This window comes from Mytilus edulis, chromosome 9 (genome assembly GCF_963676685.1).
Source record: "Mytilus edulis chromosome 9, xbMytEdul2.2, whole genome shotgun sequence".
Classification (NCBI taxonomy): Eukaryota; Metazoa; Mollusca; class Bivalvia; order Mytilida; family Mytilidae; genus Mytilus; species Mytilus edulis.
In genome coordinates, this window is record NC_092352.1 from 75,772,844 (window position 1) to 75,800,410 (window position 27,567).

The 27,567-nt window shown below is 31.7% G+C and overlaps 1 protein-coding gene across 1 annotated transcript; it reads right to left on the minus strand.

Annotated features, from left to right (window-relative positions):
• Positions 1-1,349: 1,349 nt before the first annotated feature.
• Positions 1,350-27,540, minus strand: LOC139489036 (sorting nexin-29-like). The gene is made up of 21 exons (XM_071275134.1): positions 27,397-27,540; positions 25,921-25,985; positions 25,127-25,260; positions 24,691-24,767; positions 24,015-24,189; positions 23,310-23,380; positions 22,655-22,828; positions 21,610-21,880; positions 21,060-21,157; positions 19,849-19,930; positions 16,742-16,806; positions 14,447-14,510; positions 14,019-14,147; positions 10,860-10,945; positions 8,364-8,470; positions 7,440-7,556; positions 5,151-5,203; positions 3,999-4,089; positions 3,540-3,680; positions 2,332-2,471; positions 1,350-1,930 (listed from the first exon to the last, which is right to left on the minus strand). Exons 1-21 carry the CDS (start codon positions 27,401-27,403, stop codon positions 1,807-1,809), a joined length of 2,271 nt encoding a protein of 756 aa, XP_071131235.1. The 5' UTR covers positions 27,404-27,540; the 3' UTR covers positions 1,350-1,806.
• Positions 27,541-27,567: the final 27 nt, after the last annotated feature.

Genomic DNA, 27,567 nt, shown 5'->3' on the forward strand with positions numbered 1-27,567 from the left:
ATAAATGGGGCGAGCGAGCGAAATTTAAATTTATATTTTTAAATTCTTCGCCTCAAATTTTGAAGAAATATGGAGCGAGTGATATTTTTTTTCTCTCAATTTTTATATCTTTTACCTAAAAGAAGCAACTGAATTTTCAACTCACTTAATTGAAAGGGGACATAATTTGATATAATTAAATTATCTCCCTTTTTATATGTATTTCAACTTTCTGCATTCTTTTTCATTTTGTTTTGTTGTTTGTATAATTAACACTGCACAAATATACACTTTTGAACTTATTTTTTTATGCATGAACTTTATATGGCTATCTGCTTTTAATATGCACTGCTTTCATCTGTAGTATATGCACCTTCTGGTCCTTAGACACCCTCTGTAGTATGCTAGCTAGCTTCTTGTAACATAACTGCATGTTGTGTGTTTTGTGTTTATGCATATGGATCACTAACCAGTCAATCCAAGCACAGTGGAAACTGGGGGTTCTAGCTAGTGCTACTTTACAATTAAATATCAAGCATGAGTACCGAAAATGCATTAATTCCACTTGGTTTTGAATTTGATGCATCTTTAGTAGCAGTAGATCCATCATCAATTGTGAACTGCACATATTTAAAGTTTAGGTCATTACATATTGACCATACCATATTTTCATCAGATATTTCGATACTAGAATCATCGAAACTGTTCGACTTACTTATTTGTATGGTTTTAATATTAATAATCTCACTTTGTGCATCGTTCAATGGCTTCTTGATATAGTTCCCTGAATGTCCGACATTTTGTTTGTGTTGCCGTATTTTTTAATATGTATGCCTTGTTGTTATTTTTGTCTGAATGTTTCACCACAGAAACAATCAGCAGGTTTTCCATCTTTGCAACTTTTTTTATCACAATCAAAAATATGCTTGACAAATGACAAACACTGCATATTTTCAAACGCTTAATTGATAAAGATTTTTTTTTAATACCGGAATCGAGTTCGTCGAAAATGCGGATTTATTTTTGACGTGCGGGAATTTTATTTTTATTTTTATTTTTTGGTTTTGGCAGGTGAGGTGCGGGAAATTTATTTTTATTTTTTTATTTTAATTTCGGCAATTTAGGTGCGGGTTTTCCAAAGAACTACTAATTAATTTGGTGTGGCCTAGGCAACAACTTTTAAAACCTCTCTTTGATGTGTACCTTCTTCAACCTGCTTTTCATATTAATTAATCTTCATTTTTGCCGTTGATAAAAATGCTTGTAAAAATTACAATCAAGCATATTACATGTATAAGGCAATCGTTCAAAATGAGCAGTGGATTTAGCAATCTCATATATGAATCAAAACTCAATATTAAAACAATATATTTTCTGTTTTTTCCTGAAAAAATGCAGCATTAAATGAAATAATGATGGAAGAGGGGAAAATTCAGAAATTAAATCTCCACATAAGAAAACTTCACATCCCCGTCAGAAAACTGGCCTTCAATGGGAGATTTCCCCAATAATGATAAAATATTGTAGAAATTTGTTTCACAAATTTATAGAATGAAAGTATTAGAAGCTTTTGAGCAGTAGGTCCATTCTTTGTATCAAAATTTCAAAAAATCTATCCTGATCTGACTATAATTAGTCTGTCACATATATATAATGGTACATAAATATTATTTTGCCTTTCGTTTGCATGCATCTAAGTTTTTCTAAAACAAAAGAGCATTAAGCAACAGTGAACAGTGTCTGAAGAAGGAAATTTACAAAAATACAAAAAAAAATAATATCACATTTGAAGCATGAGTTTGTTTACAACCACCTGTCATGATATCGCTATAATCCATCATACTGATTTTGCATTGTCTCCCTTATTGGTTCAGGAATACTTCCTGGTAGTGAAGCAGACGACACGGTCTTCTTTATTTTCTTTTTATCTCCCTTTTCAATAGGCTTATCACTGAAAAAAGTATATAAATGATTATATTCAGGAAACGATTTCAGTTATTCATATTGCTGGGTTACTGTCTCTATGTTGTATTGTATTCATATTGAAAAATATATGAAGAAATTTGCAAATAAAATTACAAGTCAACTTCCTTTTTGTAATTTAAATGGTTTAATTCGATGTGAGCCAAGGCTTCGTGTCGAAGACCGTACATTGACCTATAATGATTTTTCTTTTACAAATTGAGACTTGGATTGAGAGTTGTCTCATTGGCACTCATACCACATCTTCTTATATCTCATATCTTATTTTGAGCTAAAAAGGATGTTTGAAAAAAAAAAATAAAGATAAGTTCAGTTATATAAACTCATTAAATTTCACATTTGGTATATACAATATGTTCTTATACCTACCTGAAGAACGGTAAAAAGACTGAGAGTTTGATTTTACATATACTATCTGCTAAACCGGGATCATTTTCTGATAGGTAATTCACAACACTACGTAAATAAGACTGAAACATTTTCCTTCTTCCTTCAACAACTTTTGCATCCTGTAAAATATAAAAGCAGATATGACACTTGCTGATGAAAAAATAATGTGCCACTGTTTATATGAGTCAATTCTTAACTCAGATTCAGTGCAACATTGCTTGTTACATTCATTTTGACTGACTAAGGTCATCAGTTCCACATCATCATTTTTTACTCACAATAATGATTTAAGGTGGTACCTAACACTACAGGGAGATAACTCTGTAAAATCAGCTAAACGCTTTAATTACCTTGTGTTATTTAGGGAATATTAAGCTTCTCGATGATCAACATCAGTGCTTGTCAAACTGCTATATAACCAGTGTAATTTTTCTGATAAAACGGTTGGTTCAAATTTTTTGAAATTTTTTATATTTTTCTTAAAGGGTCAAATTAAATACTTTGTCAAAATTTTATGAAATTAAACGAGCCAAATTTATTTTAGTAAAGGTGTTGGGTACCACCTTAAGGGGTTTTTATAACTACAAATTAAACATGTTAGTTTGAAGACCTGTTTGTCAGCTTGTATCTTAGACAAATTCTCTGTTTCCATTCTCTATTTTAATGAAAAGTGAAAGAAGACACCAGAAATAAACATTTTAATGACTAATCAGGCTCACAAAAAATAATTCTTATATATTTTAGATCTATAACATGAAATAAAACAGACCTAGAAAAAATTGCATCATATGATTGCACATGTTTTTGCAGTTTATTATATTTATGTATATGTCCAGTTGTTTGACAGTTTTCAGAGATTATATGGATGGAAAGTTCAAATATGAGAATTTGGGTAAAATTATTGAGCAAGCACTAGACAGCTCCTGCATCTATTCAATTCTACAATCTTTTGTAAAGTATATAAGAAATAGAAACATTTCTTTTTTACAAGGAATATTTTGATAATTTAGCACTTTAAGAGCTCGCCTAGTTAGTGTTTTAGATGACAACATTACTTTTCTAATAAATGGATAGCACTTTTCAATAAAACATTTCAGGCAGATTCTAGCATTTTACCATCCAAGCATATTCTTAGAAATCCTTCATAATGTCATAACTAGCTTATTTGATCCCCAATCTGTACTTACCTTTTTCCCAATAGTTTTCTTCGGTGGAAATTCGTACTTATTAACAATCGGATATTTCTTCCGTAGATGAAGATGTAGATCTCTAAATTCACTGTATCGTTTATACACATTCCATTCTTCATCTTTAATTCTTACATAAACCTAGAAAAATAATGATATAATATATAGCAGATATATATATAGCTTAACAAAGTAAAATTTCATATTATATTTGCATTTTCATTCTTGGAAAGCAGTTATTTAAAAATCAAAGAATCTGTAGAAATCACTTTCTTCTATATTTTTCTGTCCTACTTTTGATATTTTGATAAAAAAAACTAAATTCAAAATCTAAAATAGATATTATAAATCAGTAACCAATGTGTTACAATATCAATGCATTTTTTTAAATATAAGATACATATAAATCTAAGTTAAAAGTTTCTGGATGTGGATTATAAAATAATGTGTACTGATTACCTGATAAACATGATAATTATCCCTTGGGCCTCCTCTAATGAATGCTGATGGAATCCATATATTTATTAGAGATTTTGATTGCACAGAATGGCTGAAAATAAAAATTAAATCATTGAAGATATGTGCATGATTGTATGTGTAATATTAAAGAATTCTGAGCCTCTTTTTTATAGTCTTTGTTGATGGTTAAAGTTTTCCTCTAAATTAAACTACTCTTTAATTGTTCTAATTCAATCCCAACAGATATTACCATTGATTGATTGAGTGTTGGAGTTTAGCTCCACTTTAGCACTCTTGACTATCTCATGGCTTCAGTTTTTATTGGTGCAGGAGGTTAAGTGTCTTTAGAGAACAGATATTATCAGCAGCCAGTGATATTGTTTCCTTTTTCAAACTTCCTCTACCCTTTTTCATTGGGAAAATATGCATCATTTTCATCAAATTGGGAAATTTAAAATAAACCATGAAGTTGACTGAAACTTCAATTTACAGACCCATTTTCAAGAGTCAAACCCGGCTTTAAAACAAGACCCCATTTTTTCAGTGATGATACATAAATAGACCCTCAAATGTGCACATCTAATCATTTTACGCATGAAAAATGATTAAATGAGTGTTTTTCAGTTTGTATTCGTGCACAATTACTACTGAGACTGCACTGTTTGGGAAAAAAGTTGTCTTTTTGGGAATATAACTTTAAGCCATTTTTTTCAAATTGGGATTCTTCTACAGGGGAAAAAGCCTTTATTATTCTCCACTATTTTAAGGCAAACAATATCACTGGCAGCTGAATATTTCAATGAGTATCTCATGTTTATCATTAACTGGAAAGAGCTAATGTTATCCATCTATCCTAGAAACAGTATAAACTGTAAAACAAATTTACTTGTTTTTGTGATAATCCTTAATATTTTCTCTTTATCCTTTTATCAAGTGATTAGTTATCATGTAGCCATCATACACTTGTAATGAAATGTTGATGATGTGATGACCATGCAGAGACTTTTGTAATATGGTTTTAATATAATAAAGGTTAGTTGTTTTTCTGGGTGTTGTCTCTTAAGTATCTAACAGGCTAAATTGGATGGATGAACTATATATTCCAATACTTAGTTATTCTATTTTTTTTAAACTAGCAGCATATACACATACCTATCTGAATTACCAGAGATCTGATCACCATGCATATGTAGATCTCTAGGTAACTGAAAGTATAAAGTAATCAAGCATTTTGCATATAAGGTGTGTAAATTTCATCAAACTTTAAAGGGACATTAGCTGTCAAATTCATGTTCATTCATGTGCATTCATTTGTTTCAGATTCTCATCTTTGATTTATAACATACTTAAACATATATATCCAAATCACAAAAAGTCTTTAAGAAAACCAATTAACAATGTGTGGATTCAGTAATATGTATCAGCACTTTGTGTGTATTTTTGTCTAGATGCTATCTAACTAACTATTTAGATGACATCCAAAGACTACTGACAGTCATATAACCCAATATAAATATAAATATAGATGCAAACAGATAGAGACCATGTGCAATTGGATTTTTCTAGGTCTGTGTGATTTCATATTGAAGGTTAAAAAGTATGTTTATCATTGTTTTTACCTGTATAAGAAAGATTTTAAAAGTCAACCAAATGATTCATCCTTTTTTGTTTCACTTAATGTTGACATTCTATTCTTTTTAATAGCTGAATACATGCACAACCCATGTCCAGTTAAGATGTTTAATTGAAGGTCACATGATAAAGAATCAAAGAGCTGAATGCTCTGAGGGATACGATTGCCATTGTTTTATTGACACATGTATACATGTGGCTAGATAATATTTATATTTTCAAAACTAATTCAACTGCACATGTAAAGTGTAATTTACGTAATATGAATAGTTACAAATAACCAATCCCGGATAAAAGTGTATAAACAATGTACTTAGGCCTATTGAGTTTTATTTTTTGTTCTATAAATTCCAAGTTTACTTTCCACAGCAGTCATTGAGACTCAGAGTGAGAGAAGGTATTTCACTTCGTATCTTAATTATCCCCCATTTTCCTACGTTAATTCTAGGAGGAACCCCAGTGCTAACTCTTTAAATGTTTAATTTCCTTTGGGTCAGTTGTCATGACTCCTTTCCGTACATATTCCTAGGTTTAAATTGCGATCGTTTTTAATATAATACGATGTTTATTGACAGAACGAGTTAATTCTCGCAGTGTATTTACATTCAGAATTGACGGAAGTTACTTCCGGAAGGGACACAAACTCGAAACGATAATATGGAAGACTCCATTTCGCCTGAAGGGGTGTTGTAGTTCATACCTTAATGATGTGGAATACATTTATTTTAATTTAAATGATACATATGATTTAAAACTATGCAACAACAATAACCCTCAATAGCAGACATACAAAGAAAGGATTCCATGAGTTTAAATTATTCAATTGAGTGGGGAATCCAGAGCAACCATTATATCTTTATATAGCTAATACCCCTCGAAGTCCAGAAAGCTATACGCATGCGCATAATTACCTAAATAAACCCTGGAGCAAGACGACCTAGATGGTTCTCTATTTCTTTATGAAAGTACAATATCAAATATCAGTTTCATAACGGTGACATATAAAAAAAACTCCACTTCAGTTCTTATATAACAGAAATAGATTTATCAGAATTCAGAGAACTCTCGCATTTTTATCAAAACTGGGGACTTCCCTCTTACGTGTTTTTAAATTTATAAAACACTAAATATAAATACTGCTTAATTCTGATTTTTCGTGTTGTTTAAAACACGCATATAAGTAAAGGGGTATATCAAACATGAAGATTATGAAAAGAACATTATAGGAAAGTTGTTTAAGTTCAGTCCCGTTGTTTGTTTTTACCTTTTAAAGCAAGACAATCATAAGAATCTGAGATGTACCTTGATGTTTAGAATAAAACGGTTGACGCGAGGGCATTGTCCTGAGCCACTGGTATAAGTCTACAGATTGCTTGAAATGAGGTCAAATTATTCATTTGCAAGTGAATAATTCATCAGTTTTGTTTTTTTAGCTTGTTTTGACAAAATGAACCAATTTGGCTGCTAAAAGCGAATTATTCTTAAACTTTTTCACTTCCATTAATGATTGAAAAAAAAAAAATCACATCTGATTTTTTCTTATATCTCATAACTAATGCCCCTTTAAGAGAACAACTCCTTCAAGCAAAGTTGCTATAGAAAATGTTTATGTCCTGTCTTTCTTTTATTTATTCTTCAAGGCAGAAATAAAAATGCATTTAGCATTTTCTAGTTCTTATGTACTAAACAAAACTGAAGTCCAACAGCTGCGGTAACTATGCATTAGATTAATTTGCCCTTAAAAATGTCTAATGTTAATTTAGTACATTTTTGTCTTCCTTTTGTTATTCCCTACTAAAGCACAATTACCGGTCCTCTCAGATCAATCAACTCCTGCTGTAACCTCCGTATATATGCCTCTTTGTGATTCAGTTGTCTGTGTAACATCTCATTGAATTCCATCAATTCTCCATGCATTTCAGCAACCTATAAACAGAAAAATTACATTTAATAAATCAATCCACACTTAATGCAATGCACTTTGTAGTGACCTTTCCACAATCATTAATATGTTTTTTCATATTGCATTTCAGGTGAGTTTTTGACACCATGTCCCTCACAAACATCTCAAAATTTGGGTTAACTTATTTAAAATAAAAATTTAATCAAATAGCAATCAGAGGAAAGAATGGACGGACGGACGGACGGACGGATGGACGGACAGACGGACAGACAGACAGACAGACAGACAGACAGACAGACAGACAGACAGACAGACAGACAGACAGACAGACAGAGGAAATTCTGAATGGTAGGGCTTATGTGAATTGAAATCCAACACAAGGTAGATACAGGTGCCATTTTGTATGTTAATGTGTTGACTTAGATAGGCATGATAGTAACCTGATATTCAGTGGTTGTCGTTTGTTTGTGTGGTTCATAAGTATTTCCCATAAGACCGCTGGTTTTCCTGTTTGAATGGTTTTACACTAGTCATCTTTGGGGCCCTGTATAGCTTGCTGTTCAGTGTGAGCCAAGTCTCTGTGTTGATGACCATAGTTTGACCTATCATGGTTTACTTTTATAAATTGTGACTTGGTTGGAAAGTTGTCTCATTGGCACCCATACCACATCATCTTATATCTATGAAATATTTGCTTCTGTATATTAAGCACTCAACAAATATAACCCTTATTGAAACAACTTATTATGCAAATACATGTATAAACATTTCTGCAAGATATATTATAAAGATGCCTTAATCATTTTTGTATTTGAAATATTACATCATACCTGTATGAGTTTCTGTTCATATTCAGAAGCTTCATGGCTGTAATCTATATTAGATTTAGCAGGAGGTATATTGGGCTGTGGTTCCTCTACAGGAACTCCTAACTGTACTGAAATATATACATCGATTGCTATAGATACTAGTTATTAAATTTCAAAACTACTATAAATTCAAATTCATAAAAACTTGCAATAATTTCTGAATTTACAGTATCTGTTACGTCCCTGAGGCCATCACCAGCCCAGTGGTCAACACTTCGGTGTTGACATGAATATCAATAATGTGGTCATTTTTATAAATTTCCTGTTTACAAAACTCAATTTTTCGAAAAACTAAGGATTTTCTTATCCCAGGCATAGATTACCTTAGATGTATTTGGCACAACTTTTTGGAATTTTGGATCCTCAATGCTCTTCAACTTCGTACTTGTTTGGCTTTATAAATATTTTGATATGAGCGTCACTGATGAGTCTTATGTAGACGAAACGTGTGTCTGGCGTACTAAATTATAATCCTGGTACCTTTGATAACTATCTGACTTGAAATTAGTCATATATCTTCTGTATCTTATCATCGCTGGGCTTCCAAAATGTTGTAAATTACAATTTTTTCAAGAAAAAAATATCTCACAGACAGGCTTTGAAAATTTGGACAAAATGCATGCTTCCAAAATGTTTTATGTGAAGTTAAAAACTTTTGTAAATAGCAATGAAATAAAAACTTTGACATTTCTGGATTATCTGTAAACTTAAATTATTTTCACAGAAATAAAGAAATGTACAATTAATTTATTCCCAAAACCATTATACAACGATTTTTAAGTTTTCATACAACATTTTGGAAGCAAACTTTACAAACAACTGACATTGGCAATTTTGTAATATGTCATATTTCAAATGTTTTGATTGGTCTAACTGTATGCTATTTTGTAATATCAAAGATTTCCTCCCGCCAAGACTATTTGTGCCAAAAAGTATTTTTAGCCAAAAAAGTCATATACAACATTTTGGAAACCCAGCGACACTTTATTGGTTGGTGCAAAACATGTATATTTCAGTACTTCCAAAATTTATTAAATGGTATTTAGGAATAAATTGAATATACAGGCCAGGAGCTCACTTTTTGGAGTATGTTAGTTAGGTTCTGTTGGCCTGTACAGAAGATTTTTACAGGCCTAAAAGCAATTCACAAGCTTGGGCTGCTGGACCTGTGTTATGGTTAAGAGTGAAGATAGCTTTAAACTAAATGATTGAATTTTAGCAGGTACAAATGCAGAATGCAAATTATAATGATGCTTGTAAAAAAAGTTTGAACAAGAGTGCACACACTGAAATGTCTCGCCTTCTTTACTAATCCTTGATACTATCTTGATAGACCTAAATATAAAGCTTTATTACAACTGTCACATAAACTCGACATTAACCAAGAAAATGAAACATTGATTAATGAACCATGAAAATGAGGTCGAGGTCAGATGAACCATGCCAGGCAGACATGTACAGCTAACAATTCTTCATTACAACAAATATAGTTGACTTATTGCTTATAAATAAAGAAAAACAGACCAAAACACAAACCCTTAAAACTTAGCAATGGACCGTGAAAATGAGGTCAAAGTCAAATAAAACCTGTGTAACCAACATATAGATCATAAAATATTTCCATACACCAAATATAGTTGACCTAATGCATAAAGTATTACAAAAATAGACCAAAACTAAAAACTTAACTTTGACCACTGAACCATGAAAATGAGGTCAAGGTCAGATGACACCTGTCAGCTAGACATGTACACCTTACAATCATTCCCTACACCAATTATAGTAGACCTATTGCATATAGTATGAGAAAAACAGACCAAAACACAAAAACTTAACTATAACCACTGAACCATGAAAATGAGGTCAAGGTCAGATGACACCTGCCAGTTGGACATGTACACCTTACAGTCCTTCCATACACTGAATATACTAGCCCTATTGCTTATAGTATCTGAGATATGGACTTGACCACCAAAACTTAACCTTGTTCACTGATCCACGAAATGAGGTCGAGGTCAAGTGAAACCGGTCTGACAGGCATGAGGACCTTGCAAGGTACGCACATACCAAATATAGTTGTCCAATTACTTATAATAAGAGAGAATTTAACATTACAAAAAATCTGAACTTTTTTTTCAAGTAGTCACTGAACCATGAAAATGAGGTCAAGGACATTGGACATGTGACTGACGGAAAGTTCGTAACATGAGGCATCTATATACAAAGTATGAAGCATGAAGCATCCAGGTCTTCTATCTTCTAAAATATAAAGCTTTTAAGAAGTGAGCTAACACCGCCGCCGCCACCGCCGCCGCCGCCACCGCCGCCGCCGCCGCCGGATCACTATCCCTATGTCGAGCTTTCTGCAACAAAAGTTGCAGGCTCGACAAAAATGCAAATCACAAAACTTTTTGACGCTACAATTTTAACAGTAATTATAATACAAAGTGTCCTTACAGCTTTCATCTTGTGATCCTTCAGCTCTCAACATCTGTACAGCATTCACATAACGTCTTAACTGATTTTTCAGCAATTCATTTTCTCTGAAATACAATCATAATTAATCTTTCCAATTCCAACAATATCTCAACAAGATTTAATTTTGAAAGTTCAGATTTTTAAAAGAAAATAACTGCTTACCCTTCCGGAGCACCTGATATCACCCCTAGTTTTTGGTAGGGTTCGTGTTGTTTATTCTTTAGTTTTCTATGTTGTGTCATGTGTACTATTGTTTTTCTGTTTGTCTTATTCATTTTTAGCCATGGCGTTGTCAGTTTGTTTTAGATTTATGAGTTTGACTGTCCCTTTGGTATCTTTCGTCCCTCTTTTCTAAACATATTCTATTAATTTTATGAGGTGAAATAGGTCGTAAGTTGTCCTATACAATCTGTATTAATTGACTTGAAAACACCAGTTTGTAATTATATGGGAAACGTAGATATAAGAAGATGTGGTCTAGATGCCAATGAGACAACTTTCCATCTGAGTCACAATTTGTAAAAGTAAACCATTAGAGGTCAAAGTACGGTCTTTAACAATATGTATACATATAAATAAGTGATTTAATAATTTGTTAAACTACAGTAAGACTTTGAGTTCACAGATATCTATTCCCTCTATTTCCATACTCTTTTCAAAGTTTCTTTGTTGTCTTATACTGAATAAAATATGATTTTTTTTAACCCTTTAGCTCATATACATGTAGCTCTTCACGTTTTCAGGTATTTATACATCCTAGGTTCCAGTATTTTAAGGTTTTTAATCCTTGATGAAGGTCATTCATGTCCAGTGCACGATGATTAATCAATATTGTAGACATCGCAATATCTACAATGTTAACACGATATTGTGTCAACATTGTTTACATTGTTTGAACCCTTATATATTGTTTACATCTTTGACATTGTTAACATCGCGATGTATACAATCTATAAAATATATTGTGTTTACATTGTTTACATCGCAATGTATATAATGTTAACACGATGTTGTGTCAACATCGTATACATTGTTTCAACCTTTATATATTGTTTACATCGTTGACATCGTTAACATCGTGATGTATACAATGTTAACACGATGTTGTGTCAACATTGTATAAATTATTTGAACCCTTATATATTGTTTACATCGTTGACATCGTTAACATCGCAATGTATACAATGTTAACACGATGTTGTGACACAACATCGTATACATTGTTTGAACTCTTATATATTGTTTACATCGTTGACATCGTTATCATCGCGATGTATACAATCTTTACACGATATTGTGTGTACATCATTTACATTGTCTTAACTGTTATATATTGTTTACATCGTTGACATTGTAAACATCGTTATGTATACAATGTTAAAAAGATTTTGTGTTTACATCGCCATATAAACTATGTTGACACTATTTTGTGTCAAATTAGAGCTATATAACATCACATTTAATTAAAATATTTCTTGTTAAAAAAAACATAAAAATGCAAACTGTATATATGTAGTCGACAAACTTCATTGAATAACTATTATATAAATGAATAAAAAAACTTTTTATTGATATTGTCAACATCACAATGTATACGATGTGAACGATGTAAATACAACAAAGGTATAGACTTGGTACACATTATGTATACGATGTTGACGATGTAAATGATGTATAAACAATATTCAAACATCACGATATAAACGATGTTTACGATGTAAACAGAAAGTTATAGAGTCGATATACAACATAAACACGATATTGTCAACATTGCGAAGTATACGATGTGAACGATGTAAACACAAAGGTAAAAACTTGGTTCACAACGTCAATACGATGTTGACGATGTAAAAACGATATTGTCAACATCACGATGTATACGATGTAAACGATGTAAACAGAAAGGTATGGACTCTATATTCAACATAAACATGATGTTGACACGATATTGTAAACATTGCGATGTATACGATGTGAACGATGTAAACACAAAGGTAAAGACTTGGTTCACAACATCTATACGATGTTGACGATGTAAAAACTATATTGACAACATCAAGATGTATACGATGTGAACGATGTAAACAGAAAGGTATGGACTCTATATTCAACATAAACACGATGTTGACACGATATTGTTAACTTCACGATGTATACGATGTGAACGATGTAAACACAAAGATTAAGACTTGGTTCACAACATTTATACAATGTTGACAATGTAAAAACGATACTGTCAACATCACGATGTATACGATTTCAACGATGTAAACAGAAAGTTATAGAGTCGATATACAACATAAACACGATGTTGACACGAATTGTTAACATCAGGAATATACGATGTGACAAAGGTACAGAACATAAAGATAGGATACAATGTTAACACAATAACGACACTATAAAGTTGACATTGCGATGTTGACAATATCGAAAAAACATCTGGACATCCTTGATGAAGGTGTATCCAGAAAAGAATATCAGACACAACAAATTCATAAACATTTTTTTCTTATTAATACATTAAACTTACTTTTGAAGTGACTGGTATTTAGTAGTTTCCTTTTCTTGCTTGGAAGAAGACTTACTTTTGAAGTGACTGGTATTTAGTAGTTTCCTTTTCTTGCTTGGAAGAAGACTTACTTTTGAAGTGACTGGTATTTAGTAGTTTCCTTTTCTTGCTTGGAAGAAGACTTACTTTTGAAGTGACTGGTATTTAGTAGTTTCCTTTTCTTGCTTGGAAGAAGACTTACTTTTGAAGTGACTGGTATTTAGTAGTTTCCTTTTCTTGCTTGGAAGAAGACTTACTTTTGAAGTGACTGGTATTTAGTAGTTTCCTTTTCTTGCTTGGAAGAAGACTTACTTTTGAAGTGACTGGTATTTAGTAGTTTCCTTTTCTTGCTTGGAAGAAGACTTACTTTTGAAGTGACTGGTATTTAGTAGTTTCCTTTTCTTGCTTGGAAGAAGACTTACTTTTGAAGTGACTGGTATTTAGTAGTTTCCTTTTCTTGCTTGGAAGAAGACTTACTTTTGAAGTGACTGGTATTTAGTAGTTTCCTTTTCTTGCTTGGAAGAAGACTTACTTTTGAAGTGACTGGTATTTAGTAGTTTCCTTTTCTTGCTTGGAAGAAGACTTACTTTTGAAGTGACTGGTATTTAGTAGTTTCCTTTTCTTGCTTGGAAGAAGACTGAACTTTCATGTCTTCTATCTCTGCTCTCAGCGTGGAAGATGTTTCCATTTCTTGTTCTAACATCATCTGTAAATTCCTAAAGATAAAATTTCATACAAAAGAATATTTTAGACAAAAATATTAAAAAGATAGGTTTAATACATATGAAATACAATTAATGAACCATTGCATGTCAAACAAATTGCTATAATCAGTATAAATGGCAATTTTTAAAACAGAAGTTGCATAAATAAAGAGGTACATTTTACTCTGTTTTTTTTCTGCAATTTTCATTTTATGGCTACTAATGTTTTGGAATAAATGTCATAAAATCAAAATGAATTTGACCTGTTGCAAAATAAATGTGTACACTAAGTAAGTTTTTACAATAATGACCTGTTTTGCTCTTCTACTTCATCCTTTCTAACCATCATGGCTACAACCGCTTGTTTTAATTCATCTACAAAGAAAAATAACATAATTTTGAACTCTAATTTTTCCTTTTATTTTGAAACTTAAGATTTTGTTTTCCTCTAACTTCTTTTCAGCATTTACTTTTTTTTTTTATTAATTCTTCAACAATAAGCTACTATAAGAAAATGGAAAGATAACAATAAAGAAGGAGATTTTTCTTTTATCTCACTCAAAAGTTGTCAGAGGTTGTCAGAGAAACTTCTATTGAAAAGGGATATAACTGAACAACGAGAAAAGCTAAAATTGGAAAAATTGAACTTGACCTTCATTTAGTCACAGGAAACAACATAACAAAATAAATTCAAAGCATTTTCATGTAAATGAACAGACACTGTTTGGCAAATGCCTGATTGCCCACCCGCCTGCCTGTCATACATCACCGCTTTTGCATCAAAAATCAGGTTTTAATTTACAACCGGCATTGGTCAATGTTTAATGAGAGAAAATATAGTTGTCATTCTCTTTTAAATTGAAAGATATTTGCATTTAACAAAGATAAAGCAGATTAGCAAAACTTTTCAAAAATAACTTTATTGCTTTTTTCCTCACATGTTCATTAATTTGCTATATGATAATATTTAATCAGTTTATTTGAGTGATATGGCTTTTTCTAAGTCTAGTAGAAAGTGAATGTATGATGTATAGTACTAACATTAAAGTGTATATCATTGACATTTTCTTGCAAAAGTACGATAGTTGATTTTCAATGGTTTTTAAACCTCAAGGATGTATGTTTCTTTGCTTCATCTCATCTCAGGACCATGGCCTTTCAATTAGATTGTAGATAAGAAACTAGTTTGAAGAACCATCAATAATAGAATTTATGTTATATACATAAATTCAGATATTCTAGTGAAGTTTTAATCCCACCCATTGCAGTGCTTTCTTTTATAAATTCATATATAGTCGTTGAGATGTATAGTTGTGACGTCAATCTAACATTTATGTTCTTTTTAATTTTTAAGCTGCATGAGACCAGACATGTATAATTACAGAGAGAAGTATTTTGAAAATACCGCCCTCCATCCCCTATATTTAGTTAAACCATGTATTTTGTTTTGGGTACTGCTCTTTTGTTCTTTATATTTTCAGGTACCGTTTTTTGGTATGTATAAAGCGCTCATTTATACCCTAGGTCATGTTTCTTGTAAGAGGGGTGCGTGTTATACATGACTACAAACAATTTCTTAGTCTTTTTTTCAGGTCCAAATTCCGACAAAGAAATTTCCAGGTGAAGTGAAGAGTACGGAATATTTTTGCTAAAACCTCGATTGTTTTTATGTTTTACATGTTAAATTTGTAATATGTACCGTATTGTTCTTGATTTGTCATGTTTTATTCAAATAAAATACATTTTATATCTTTGTTGTTACGTTTATTGTGTAAATTTGTCCATCTGTTTTGCAATCCGGAAATTTGCCAAGTCTTTATAAAAACACAATAAAGCTTTTGCTGTCGATTAAATTAGCCTCTGTGTTCCCTGTTGTCATAACTCACTGTTTGTATGTGTTCATTATAGAGAGTTGAAGAAAAGTGTATGAAAATTGAATAAACCACGCTTGTTTTGAAAAGATAAACCACCATTTTTTCTTATGTATTGATCAGGTGATCGCAAGTCATGTGGGTCAGTCATGTGACTTAATATTGTAAAGTGATGATTTACTCTATGATAAATTTATTAGGAAAAGTACACGTTTTGACTTTGCAACTTTTCAACTTTTAAACAACTGTTTAAAACCATTCAAGAAATTATGATTGAAAACATGATAATCCCATATTGTAACCTGAACGAATTTAATTAGGAACAAGGTCATATTTGATGGTTAAAAAGTCAAAAAAGTGTTTGGCAACTTTGCTGTGTGACGTGTGGTAAACTTCAGTTACAGTTGTATATATTTCAGTGATAAAGTTCATTTTGTGGATCACTGTATCCCAGGATCCAACAGCTAGTTAGTTGATCACTGTATCCCAGGATCATACATCTATCTATATATATATCTATAAATCTATCTAGTTATCTGTAATTTGCCAGAGGTAACCAAAAAATGATATATACAAAAATGAATTATCTATGAATCTATATGTGTGTAAATATTTAAATTTAAGTTTAATAATGAAAAAGCTGTGGCCAATACTGTCAATAAATCTTAGTTTTACAAGTCATCTCGAATAATCTTATAATATCTGGAACATACCAGTAAGAACAAACATACATACTTGTTGACATGGCGTCTTTTCTTATATTCTCTTTATCATTCCCACCATCTCCTGCTGTTCTATAACTATAGAAAACATAAAAATAACAAAATTGTTCTGAAATAGAAAATATGATGTACCCCTTTTTTTAAAAAGAATTCTGGTTAAAGGAGTAGGTCCGGTAAGACCCCTTTTTGGCCCCAAAATATAACAGTTTTACAAAATTGTTAAAATGTAAACTTTTAGTTATTTATTGGACAGTTGAATGCTTCTGCTACATAAATATGGGCTGTTTTTGACAATACAATGCACATATATCGGGTTGTAGCACCATTAAGTCATGCTAAATTACTGAAATCTTCAAAATTCTATTATTTTAGTTAAATTTTAGACGGTTTCCTTGTAAAACGAAAGTGGCCGCATTCGTGTTCATCCATAATATTGAAATGTAAGTTGTATTTTATGATAATACATAACATATATAAAGGTTGTGGATGAACACGGATGCGGCCACTTTCATTTTTGACAAAAACCATCTTAAAATGTGACGTTTTTTGGCATATTTGAGAGATTTTTCATATTTGAGCTTGAATCGGATCGTTTTAATGACTAAATCAGTTAAAATCTTTCACTAATACTAATTAAATCAAGTGAAATAGACACTTAAGTCTTTAAAAAGTGGTCAAAATCTTTCGTCAGTTGAAACTGAAATTTGAGGCCAAAATGAGTCCTTACCGGACCTACTCCTTTGACCCAATAGTTTCAGAGAGAAGATTTTTGTAAAAGGTAGGTAAGATGGATTTCAGACGCAAAGTGATGAAAAAGGTATGAAGTTTGAGATAAGATGAAACAAAACGAGATGCTCCGCAGGGCGTAGCTTTATACGACCGCAGAGGTTGAACCCTGAACGGTTGGGGCAAGTATGGACACAACATTCAAGCTGGATTCAGCTCTAAATTTGGATTGTGATTAAATAGTTGACACAGCATAGGTTTCTGACACAGAATGAATGTGTTCTAATGAACTTAAAATTTTTGTTTTCTCTTAGAGCAATTCACTATGCTGTTGAATATTAATCCTCTCAAAAAAATGTTTGAAGAAATTTTCTTTTTTATTTATGAAATTTCAAATGAGAAAAATTGAACCCAATTTTTTTAATCACATCCCCTTTCCCTTATTCCAAAACTAATCTCAATTAAAATTTCTAATGGAGTTTGCAACAATAACTACTCATTTAAATACATCATAAAATATTAAGATGTAAAAAAACTGCTTGTTATCACTGAATGGTAAAGATTATTTTAATTTATCAGTTGGTAGTAAAAAGTGAATATACATTGTATATTGTATATAACAAAGATTTAAGTTGATTCTGGACAAAGAAAGATGACTCCAATTAAAAAAATTCTTGCTATTGCACAATATTTTGCAATTAGATATTTCTTGCTTACTATTCTGGACAAAGAAAGATAACTCTAATTAAAAAAAAATTTGCTATTTCACAATATTGTGCAATTAGATATTTCTTGCCATTGCGCAATACTGTGCAATTGAAAAGACTTGCTATTGCACAATACTTAATATAATAATTTTAGATCCTGTTTGGACCAACTTGAAAACTGGGCCCATAATAAAAAATCTAAGTACATTTTTGGATTCAGCATATCAAAGAACCCCAAGATTTCAATTTTTGTTAAAATCAGACTAAGTTTAATTTTGGACCCTTTGGACTTTGGTGTAGACCAATTTGAAAACAGGACCAAAATAAAGAATCTACATACACAGTTAGATTTGGTATATCAAAGAACCCCATTTATTCAATTTTTGATGAAATCAAACAAAGTTTAATTTTGGACCCCGATTTGGACCAACTTGAAAACTGGGCCAATAATCAAGAATCTAAGTACATTTTTAAATTCAGCATATCAAAGAACCTAACTGATTCATTTTTTGTCAAAATCAAACTAAGTTTAATTTTGGACCCTTTGGACCTTAATGTAGACCAATTTGAAAACGAGACCAAAAGTTAAGAATCTACATACACAGTCATGACAGTTAGATTCGGCATATCAAAGAACCCCAATTATTCAATTTTGATGAAATCAAACAAAGTTTAATTTGGACCCTTTGGGCCCCTTATTCTGTTGGGACCAAAACTTCCAAAATCAATACCAACCTTCCTTTTATGGTCATAAACCTTGTGTTTAAATTTCATAGATTTCTATTTACTTATACTAACGTTATGGTGCGAAAACCAAGAAAAATGCTTATTTGGGTCCCTTTTTGGCCCCTAATTCCTAAACTGTTGGGACCTAAACTCCCAAAATCAATACCAACCTTCCTTTTGTAGTCATTAACATTGTGTTTAAATTTCATTGATTTCTATTTACTTAAACTAAAGTTATTGTGCGAAAACCAAGAATAATGCTTATTTGGGCCCTTTTTTGGCCTCTAATTCCTAAACTGTTGAAACCAAAACTCCCAAAATCAATCCCAACCGTTCTTTTGTGGTCATAAACCTTGTGTCAAAATTTCATAGATTTCTATTATTTTAAACTAAAGTTATAGTGCGAAAACCAAGAAAATGCTTATTTGGGCCCTTTTTGGCCCCTTATTCCTAAAATGTTGGGACCAAAACTCCCAAAATCAATACCAACCTTCCTTTTGTGGTCATAAACCTTGTGTTAAAATTTCATAGATTTCCATTCACTTTTACTAAAGTAAGAGTGCGAAAACTAAAAGTATTCAGACGACGACAACGACGCAAACGACGACGCCAACGTGATAGCAATATACAACGAACATTTTTTAAAATTTTGCGGTCGTATAAAAATTACTTCAGCTTAAAATTGACAATCTGACAAAAATAATTGTAATGAATAGATGTCTGCAATAATAATATCTGCTTTGAACTCTTAACAACCAATAATAATGTGAAATTTTTGAGAATAATTTCTGTTCAATATGTTCTAGAAATAAAATTCTATTATTAAGACATTCACTGTGATGCTTGTATTTAAGACATTAAATTCCTAAGATTACAGAAACAGCTATATATTAAATGTTTGACAGTAGCAAAGCCAATCGAGATCTAATAATAGACAAAGGTTCTGAGACTGAAATCTAACCTATTATCCATTCCTCTCTGTACCATATCTAAAGCAAATGCAGCTGACTGTACATCAATACCGCCATGTTCCGAAGACGAAACTGAAATGGACAAAGGTTAACAATAAGATGCTATGAGGAATCTGAAACACGAAAATGTGCAATGATGTATAAATAGAATCCATGACCATGAGGAAACTAAAAGGTACAAAGATCCTATGATGCGGAAACTGAAACGACTGAATTGACTAAAATGAAGAATGTATAATTAAAATCCATGAGAAAACTAAAACATACAAAGGCGCATAATAAGATGCTTTGAGGAAACTGAAACGACTAAAATGTCCAAAGATGTTTAATAAGTTACTATCAGGAAACTGAAACAACTGAATTGCACAATGATGTATAATTAGAAGCTATGAAGAAACTGAACGGTATGAAGGTGTACAACTAGATGCTTTGAGGAAACTAAAATGAGTGAAATGTACAATGTATAATTAGAAAACATAAGGAAACTGAAAGGTACAAGGCATATATTTAAATGCTATAAATAGATTATGTTGTTTAAACGACAGATATTCTTTATTGTTTCACCATCAAAAACAAAATCTCAATCAAATAACAAAAGTTTGTCATGCAGAAGAGATCAATCATCTACCCTCCCTTTCATTTAAAGGACAATATTTTTACAGGGCTAACATCTTCCTTTCTCTTTATTCATAGGACAATATTTTTGCAATTTAATCAATGATTTCTTGATTATTGTCAATGGAAATTTTAAGCAGATTCTTTTTTCAGCTAGTAATAAAAGAAAGTAACCACTGTATATTAATTTTTTCAAGTGATTAATTTTTGTGACATTCGCAAGTAGAAAATATGGTGAGTATAAATCTTCATTAATATGTTTGACTTTTTCTTACTTAACTGATCAAGTAAATTACAGAATCCTGAAATAAAATCACTGTGAGGGCTAAAAAGGGTTAAACTCCTAATAAAGTTTTGTGATCTGACAGGTTGTTAAAAACAAAATATAAATCAATAATGTGTAAAATAAAAGTCAAAATTAATCAGTTTTTAATAGCAAAATAAAATATTTAGAGCATTAGCTCCCTTAAATAAAAATTTTAACTCTGTTACATATGGACAAAATTTTTGTAGTGATTTTTCACAGAAAAGTGTGTATTACTTCCTTAATTATGTACTTGGCAAGTGCTCAAGTTTAAGTACTTACCAGACGATCCTAGTATACTGCTTGATTCAGCTCTAAAGGAAGAAATACCAAAATCTATTGGATCACCAGAAAAATCTACTGGTCTCATTGTACTCTCACTGAAATCAATAAAATATCAATATAACACAAAAAGTGTATAGGCGTATAAAGAATTGTCATGTGTAGATATTGTGGGACTACTTATGGAACAGTATTCATACTCATGTTCCCACAAAGTTTTATATTGGTTCATATAGTTAAATCTTCATATTTTATTGGGCATTATTGGATTATTGAACATTTTTTTCTTTTTCTTTCTTTCGGCAATTGTGTTGTATATCTTTCTTTGTCTCATGATTATCAATTGCACGTTGACATTATTTATTATTAATTTTTTTTTTTATCAACATGTCCTTTTATATATAAAAATATCTGGATTTTGAGATTTAAATGTATGAGAAAAAAGTGCGGAATAAAAAATGATCACTATTTAAAAATCAGATTTAAAAATATTTTTTTTTATTCATTTAATTAAATTCAAGCATATCATATCTTCTTATCTATGAGTTACCTGACATCAAAATCTGCCGAACTAACAGAAGCTTGGTCTAGAGATGTATTGGAGACAATACTTGGTTCTCTGTGTAAGGAATATTCACTCCTCAGAATATTCTCCACTGGTGAGGTATCAGATACAGATATATCTGGTATCTGTTCTGTCTGCTGAGTGGAATACTGATCTGATGAATTCACATGATGAAATAAAGTTTGTGAAGTCCCATCATCAAAACTAACAATGTGAGTATTTTTCTTCTTTTTCTTTTTTTCTTTCTTCTTTGAATCTATAAAATTGAAACAGTTTGTCATTATAAACAATTCTTCAGTTTCTTACAGCTTAATTCTAAATAAATGGAGAATGTGTCAATGGGTCACAGATGACCCGGCTTGTAAATATGCATGAGTCAACTTCTACATAAAGATGCAAGATTCATGTAGTTCAGACCCTTTGTGATTGTAAGCATTGTGTATAAGTTTTATTATCTTTGGTTGAGGCAAACTCAAGTTGAGAACTGAAAACAAAAAATTTAGCAATTTTTTGGCTTACAAAGGGGCTTAACTCATGAACTATTTTAGTGACACCACCCAATTTTGAACTTGATCTGTGTTTTGTAGTAAAGCAGTGTGTATAAGTTTTACAACATTTAGTTGAGACAAACTAAAGTTGGAGAAACAGATAACAAACAAGAATGTGTCCTCAGTACACGAATGCCCCACTCGCACTATCATTTTCTATGTTCAGTGGACCGTGAAATTGGGGTAAAATCTCTAATTTGGCATTAAAATTAGAAAGATCATATCATAGGGAACATGTGTACCAAGTTTGAAGTCGACCAAAAACTTTAACCTGAAGCGGGACAGACGGACGGACGGACGAACGAACGGACGGACGGACGCACAGACCAGAAAACATAATGCCCCTCTACTATCGTAGGTGGGGCATAAAAATTCTGCAATTTATGTTTCAAAGGGGCATGACTCATTGTTATCTAATCTAAATTGAATAGATTAGTTTATCATATTTTCAAACTTGAATAAACCTGATAATGTAAACAGACCATAAGATCCTGATCCAGGAGGACTCTCCTCTCCAGCTATAACTGGGCGTGGCTCCTCTTCCAATCGACCAACCAGCTTGGCTGTATTAGGTATATTGACAGCTGTCGTTGGACGTCTCACTGTATTTAAATCTGAGTTATCCACATTAATGGCAAATAGTATTGATCCAAGCCCTAAAAAAGTAACACAAAAGTCTTTTATATAGAGTATGTATTATGTGCCATTTGTCTCTTCTGAAGAGTTTTCTCATTGGATATCATACAACATCTTCTTACTTTTATATATTGAAGACATTCTGAGCTATAGCAACCCGTAGAATTATGGCTATTATATAAAACTTTCTCTTTATTTTGAAAGGAGCATTTTCAAAATAAAAATTGCATACTAACTTTGAGATGAAGAACAGCAATGAAAGTGCTGTTTCAGTGCTGTTCCTTTGCTTCTTGTGTTTTTCAATTTTTTTTTTATTTTTGTTGATTTTGTGTCATGAACGGATTTCTCATATTCTTTGTTTTTTCTTTAGATCCTCATCATTACAAGTCCTCAGAATTAACTAACAGTGTGGCATGAATGTGCCCTGTAATATACGATGTCTTGTACAATACTTAAATGTTATATAAAAGAAGGCATGTACACAGCCTTATTCCCACTCACCAGCAGCCATGTTAGGTAACATACTGTTTCTTTCTTGATCTCGTAAAAATGCCCAGCTTTCATAGTGATTACTGCAAAAAGAAAATAAATCCTGTTCTTATTTATACATATTGCATGCTTTTTTTTCAATAAGGTTAAATGCTAGTACGGTCGAGGATAGTCAACGGTTAAAGTTTATAATTAAACTGCAAATCCTAATCAAACATAATACATATATAACAAGATGTGGTATGAGTGTCAATGAGACAACTCTCTATCCAAGTAACAATTTGTAAAAGTAAACCATTATAGATCAAAGTATCTTCTTCAACACAGAGCCTTGGCTCACAACGAACAGCAAGTTATAAAGGGCCCTTAAAATGACTATCGGTAATAAATCTGGTTTTTTATTTACTACATTATAACATCCTAGAATTAATTTTTATCTGTGGAATGATAATGTTGTGGAAGAGGATTTTTTCTTCTCATAAAAAATGTCAGCAGGCCAAAGTTAAGTTTAAATTGTTGTTTAAAACTGATATTCTTACCATTCTTCATTTAAATACTATGATGAAGCACAGTAAAAAGGCAGTAAATTTTGTGGAAACCCTATTTTTCAAATGTCAGCTTTGTCTAATTCAAATATTATAAACAAAATTTATTGAAGTGAAAAAAAAATGTATTATCAAATAAAATTGAAAATGGAAATGGGGAAAGTATAAATACCTAAGTAGTTCATCACGTTCTAATAACATATGCATATAACGTTCAAGTGAATGTTCATTCAGTGAGGCTCTAAGCCACGCCCTCCCACGTCCAGCATCTGTGTTTATATGCTTCAATGTAAAAAATCTGTCCTGTTCATGTTTAGTTAGATGCTCTTTCACATAGAACCAGTACTCTGTAAAAGACAACAAATACATATAATTAAAAGTTCAAGAAATAATTTACAGTACTTAGACAACTATATCTTTATGTAAACCTAGAAGGCATCAGTGGCGGATCCAGGGGGGGGGGGGGGGTTCCGGGGGTGCGCACCCCCCCTTTATTTTTGCCGATCAATGCATTTGTATCGGGACATATGTTTTGCACCCCCCCTTTGCCCTGGGTGCCCTGGGTTAGCACCCCCCCTTTCGAAAATTCCTGCATCCGCCCCTGGGCATGAACATGCAGAACTTAGTAAAACTTTGTCACATTTAAACAGTTTCTTATTGGATAGGAAATATAGGAAAATGAAAGTTCATAAAACCTCTAGTTTTTTGTGTAGTGTTTTATGATCTTTTGAATGTCCTTTTTTTGGGTGGTCTGGATCTTCAATAGGATGATGCTAAAATGTTTAAATGATGAATTGTGCAGATATTAACTAAATTAATGTATTTTCATCTGTATAAAATGACCATACCTGGTTCTATCTCTTTACTTGTTATGTCAGCAATGACATCTGATACTTTGTTTAGGCCTGTTATTTCTGTAACCTGCCTGTAAATTAAATAAAAACACTGAAAATTCTAAATTCAATAATATGAATTCTTCCAAGAATACAAAGCAAACGTATATATTTTCAATTGTCAGTAAAACAGCCTCATACAGGCCAGACCAAATATATATAATATGTACATATTAACATATACATATAGATATTTTTAGTAACTTGAGTATCTCTGACAAAATAAATTGATTTAAAATGGTTTATTGTTTTTGAAAAATAACTTGTACACAAAATATCATACTCCAGTATATATTTTTTAAATAACCTGTTTATATAGAAAATTTTACAAATAACTACCAGATTTTCAAAATAATAAATATTAATAAATATGGTAAAACACCATCCTTACTTGAGAGCCTGAAAAGCTTTGCTAGTTTGCTTTAACCCATGTTGTAAAACAGCTTCCCATGCAGCACAGAGACAGGAAACTCTACTATCAGCATCGGCAGCTAGTTCTGTTCTACCACCAAATCGTACCTGGCACTGAGTAAAGAGTAGAACATGAGCTTGATTAGATTCCAAATTATTAAATAGAATTTTGTGGCAACTGACCTATCTATAACATAATATCTGTTTAGTGGATTCAAATCCATGAAAAATGGTATCCCATGAGTTATCATGAATCCACAGTAAACTGTTTTCTCTGATCCACCCAAGACAAGCAAATCACAAACAGTCAAATTAGTCTTCAAGTCATAACATTGTATTGCTTACTTAGATCCAACCAAGTAAAAAAAAATTGCATTTTTCTTAATTTCCTTCACATCTTTCCAATATTTTGACTATAGTCAATTCTGATTCATTACAGGCTTCAATGACTTACTATTGTGATTAGTGGGGCATGTGTTCTGCATGAAAAACTTACCCTTATAAAGTACATGTACATGATATCATTCATGTTTTGTTAGGACAATGTATTGCTCTAGCTTGAATTTTAATTTTAAGTGCTTACTGTTCATATTTATCAGTGTCGTTTATTGCTTTCAATTTGTTTCATTCATGTACATACATTTACATATGTAGTCTTTTGGATTTAAACTTTTTGATAGCTATTTAAACATAGTTTGTTCCGAATCTTGTGTGATTGCCGTACAATTAAATTAAAAAATCTTTTGATAAAGAGTTTTTGACTGTCTTATTTACCTGTTTAACAGCATCAAGAAGCCTTGTTAGAAGATTCTGTCTTTCACTTACATGTTGTTCATCACCTGTAAAAATGATAAAGAAATTATGAATTTTTATTATGAACATTTAAAAGCTGATTTAGTTGCACATCTTTTTTTCCAATTTTGTCTGTGTATATTCAAACCTTTTTAAAATCTTTTAATAAGTGGGCAAAGTTATCCAACCTATTGTCAATGGGATTTTACCCTTTTTCATAAGTGGGGCGAGTTGGTACAAACAAGAGCGTGGTGATTATTAAGAAAGTGGGGCCATTAGGTGTGGGGTGATTTGTTATGGATTTGGTCATAGTCATAAATCAAATGTTTACAGTTTTCAAAATACGTAAGCTTTTCTACCACAGGAATAGATTACCTAAGCTGTTCTTGGGGTCTTTTTATAAACAGCTTTGTTTGGCAAAACATTAAGAAATTTGGGTTACTCAATGCACTTTTACTTCGTACTTATTTGGGCTTTCAAACTTTTTTTATATGAGTGTCACTGCTGTGTCTTTAAAATAAATAATAAATAAGAAGAAGACAAAACGCATGTCTGACATTAAATTTTATAAAAAAATCTTTGTATCTATGAGTATGAGGAAATTGCCATGCAAAATCTCTTTGACTGATATGTCACACTTATTATATGCACATATATGTGACGTTGTGTATTTCTTAAAAGAATGAGACCCCCCCCCCCCTAAAAAAAAAACCAATTAACATGATCTACATAAAACTATTCATGCAAAATCTTATTGTGGTAGCTCAGGTTTTTAACTTTTGTTATAAAGTTAAACACTATATGAAAGTCGTGTTTTCATTATAGTCGCTGTCAGCTGAAATTTGTAGCGGTTATCAGTAAAAATAATCTAAACTATCAATCGCGTTCACTCGAGATATAGTTTTTCACATTCCATTCATAAATCGCAAAAAGAAAAACCACTACTGACCTACCTTTTAAGTGATCGCACTGTAATAATCCTGACCTTCACTTTTTCATAGACGATTTTGAATGGTGGAATCAGCCATTGTTTTTACCGGATGTGTTTCCGTGGAGTTCAATTTCATAAAATTTGCATAAAGCGCGGGACGAATGTCGTATGTAAACAAATGATCCTCATAGAAACGAAGATGGCGGAATTACAATGGAAAATATTCTGGAAAATGTGAAGGTCAGGATTATTACAGTGCGATCACTTAAAAGGTAGGTCAGTAGTGGTTTTTCTTTTTGCGATTTATGAATGGAATGTAAAAAACTATATCTCGAGTGAACGCGATTGATAGTTAAGATTATTTTTACCGATAACCGCTACGAATTTCAGCTGACGGCGACTATAATAACATTGATCAGATGATGTTGATTACAAGACTTTGACATTTGATGTTTATTTTTGGTGTCCTTTCTTTGTCAACATATCCCTAATTTCAAAGAGATCTAGATTGTTCATCGAAGATTTACCATTCATTGTTCATTCTTGGATTGGGATTGATATTCGTTACATTCACACTCTCTGAAACATTTTGAATGATGTTTGTTTGTGGTTTTCATCTGTTATCGTTCAGAAAGTGGGTTGTGTTGCATTAGTTATCTCCCTTTGGTATCAGGTGATAAACAGCTAAAATCCTGAGA